A 3,023-nucleotide genomic window follows, 5' to 3' on the forward strand; every position below is an offset into this window, starting at 1 on the left:
GTGGATACCAGAGTCCCCTTACTATCACCTCAAAGATGACAGATATGCTGAAGCAAAGAAGGAATTCATGATCATCAAAGGATGCAAGGATTCAAAGGTTTGTTGGTAAACTGAATTAAAAAATAAGTTTTAATTTATTAGTTTATTGTAATGACTGACCGGTTCAAAAATAGTCAGGGATCGATTTTTTTTTATTGTTACGCATTTGTTTGCTTTATTTTTTATTAATCCTTCCAGTGGGCAGATCAACAGTTGGGTTTAATCAGAGTACACGTGAGAGAAAGTATGGAGAACAAATCCACGCTAAAAGAATTACTGTGTAAAGTAAAATATAGAAAAGCTGTCTATATCATAACAGGTATTAAAAAAAAATATGTAACCAGTCTTAATATATGTAATTTTCTTTTTCGCGAAATAACTAAAAAAAAAAATGGCCGCCATGTACGTAATTTTTTCTGCTCATTAAATTTAGAGGTTAGATTAAAATGAAATTTTCTCTATTTAAAATGTCGAAGTCATTCACATTTATATTTAAATGCATTATAACATTGATTAGCAACAATGTAGATAATAGATGTTTCTCTTATCTGTAGAGTTCTTCCAACTTCCAACTCATGTGTGTTATCTGTGCTTTAGATAAATTTTAATCTAGATATGAATCTTTTTATATTTTCCGTTACCGCAAATGCGCCTATTACCCTGATAAGTTTTTATTGTTCTATTGATAAATACAGGAGAAAACAAATTGTCTTTTACATTATGGCCTTACACACATAAAAAAAAATAAAAACAAAACATGCAGACAAATTGAGTACCTCCTTCTTTTGGGAAGTCGGTCAAAAAGGATATGTTACTTATCGATATATTTATTTATCTTTAGAATAAAATTTAATTGCGATTTGTATGAAAATGCATAATCAAAGCTCGCTGCTATGTTAATAAATTAAATTATGTGTCAATTGGGATTCTATCTGCAAAATTAAGTCAATAATAGTTAACTCTCTAATTGTTATTTTAAGTTTGCGTATTCTATTTCGCTATTGTTTTCTCGCAAAATCTTTTCAGAATGGACACATGCATTAAACCTACATTGTAGTAAAAGTAGATGCTATTATTTTCTTTTTTTTTTCAGGACTCAAGATATTTCAATACATGACTGGTAGTTTGGCGATTCAGTCATATTTAGAGATCATTTTCACACAGAGCAGTTCGATATCGGGTCCTTACGTCAGTATTGTGTACGGCTTCGTACAGTTAGGCGCAGGTGAGCTACATATTTTATGAAAACAGGCCGTTTTTAATATGTTTTACAGTTCGTTTCAAATAAAAATGTGTTTCAACTTATGCTATGTTGTGACGTCATTTCCCTTAAATAGAAAAAAAATAGGCAATTAATTAAAAAAAAATTCTATACCATTAAAGTTGTATTATTCTTTAATAGATTAATAGAGAAGCATTTAAAAATGACTTATAACATGCCACAATTGCTTGACGCCAAGACATATAAATTAATTTAAAATTATTTTAAAATGCTAAAATGTTTACAATCCATTTATCCACACAAATAACTTAAAAAGTACGTGTAAAATTTTAGTAGTCTCTCCCTCCTAGAATTAGCGAAAATCACTGGCTGGCGACGCCTTTTGTCAGGTGTTTTTTTTAAATTAATTATTTAAGTATTTACTGTTTTTTTTTCCAGGTGTAGGAGCAACATTCCTGGCAGGTTACTTCGGGCGACGGGTCCTCATGATTGTGTCCTGTTCTGGAGTTGCATTATCATTAACCGCTGTCGGAATATATTTCTTTTTGCAAGATTACATCAAAATAAACCCCGAAACCCTCAGTGCGATTTCATCTTTGCCTCTGATAGGGGTTTTAGGGTTTAATATTCTATACGCTGTAGGTATTGGTACAATACCTTATATAATGCAGGCGGAATTATTCCCTATAAATGTGAAAACTATCGCATCGAGTGCAGCTACGATGATTTCTTGCATTTTGAACTTTACGGTGACGAAATCTTATCAAAGTATAAAAGATGTATTTGGGCATTATATTGTGTTTTGGATATTCGCGGGTATAGCGTACATTGGTGTCGTTTTCGTGTATTTCTTAGTACCTGAGACGAAAGGTAAGAGTTTAGAAGAGATACAGGAGTTTATGCAGGGGCCGCGTCACTTGGAGGCTCAGGCATTAAATGTAACAGAGGCTACTGCTAAGAGGGACGATGAGTGAAATTATTTATAATAGATTTATCTAAATGTTTGTTATGATTTTTAATATATATTTTTTCTGTAAGTGTGGTTTTATTTCATTCAATGGAACATACAGAAAACATTTCCCCTACCCTGATAAATCTATACTATATAAAAAAGTCAATGTGTGACCGAAAATCTTTATTCTGAATACAAATTTGTAATACATATAGTTTAGACGATATACAAAAGAGGTCTAGATCCGCTTGTTGGAGCCGTACGCGTAGAGCGGCGCGAAGGGCGTGTCGGCGGGCTCGTCGCCGCTCTCCTCGGACGCGTCCGACTCGAACGTGTTGTCCGGGATGTCGTACAGACGGATCAGCGGCTTGTTGGGGTCCTTCATTATCAAGTATTTACCTATAAATAAAAATTTACGATTACTATAAAGTTAATTTCAACTTAATAATTCGCTTAATAAAATGAAAACGAAATTTTTATTTTTGTATATATTGAAACTCAAACACTACTGGACCGATTTGAAAAATTCTTCCACTATTTTTTTTTAAATAATCTATTGGGCGTGGAAGAGTAGACTGATGTATAAATGCATCATTATGCATTCAAAGGTTAAGAAGGGAGTGGATTCAGACATGACGGCTGATAGATATGTATGGAAGAGCAGCACATACTGTGCCGACCCTCCGTAAGGGATAAGGGCAAGTTGATGTGTCCTGACCGTCCTTCTGCTTCATGCAGATGTCGATGATGCAGCGCAGTATGCCCCAGGCGTTGTCCATGGAGAGGTTGATCTGCGCCGCGAACTCGTGC

At 34.0% G+C, this 3,023-nt stretch overlaps 2 protein-coding genes across 2 annotated transcripts in view; one reads left to right on the forward strand and one right to left on the reverse strand.

Moving 5' to 3' along the window:
- The window catches only part of LOC106106870 (facilitated trehalose transporter Tret1-like), a 5,551-nt gene extending 3,253 nt beyond the window's left edge, over positions 1 to 2,298 (forward strand). Inside the window, exons 5-8 of the mRNA XM_013287529.1 lie at positions 5 to 97; positions 238 to 358; positions 1,133 to 1,264; positions 1,700 to 2,298. Coding sequence (XP_013142983.1) covers positions 5 to 97; positions 238 to 358; positions 1,133 to 1,264; positions 1,700 to 2,235 — 882 coding nt within the window. The 3' untranslated portion in view covers positions 2,236 to 2,298. The remainder of the gene's footprint in view (positions 1 to 4; positions 98 to 237; positions 359 to 1,132; positions 1,265 to 1,699) is intronic.
- Positions 2,299 to 2,379: 81 nt separating this feature from the next.
- The window catches only part of LOC106106871 (eukaryotic translation initiation factor 3 subunit D), a 5,358-nt gene continuing 4,714 nt past the window's right edge, over positions 2,380 to 3,023 (reverse strand). The window contains exons 9-10 of the mRNA XM_013287530.1: positions 2,932 to 3,016; positions 2,380 to 2,612 (exon numbers count right to left, since the gene is read on the reverse strand). Coding sequence (XP_013142984.1) covers positions 2,452 to 2,612; positions 2,932 to 3,016 — 246 coding nt within the window. The 3' untranslated portion in view covers positions 2,380 to 2,451. The remainder of the gene's footprint in view (positions 2,613 to 2,931; positions 3,017 to 3,023) is intronic.

The sequence above is a fragment of the Papilio polytes genome, unplaced genomic scaffold (genome assembly GCF_000836215.1).
Source record: "Papilio polytes unplaced genomic scaffold, Ppol_1.0 DF822067.1, whole genome shotgun sequence".
In the NCBI taxonomy this organism is placed as follows: domain Eukaryota; kingdom Metazoa; phylum Arthropoda; class Insecta; order Lepidoptera; family Papilionidae; genus Papilio; species Papilio polytes.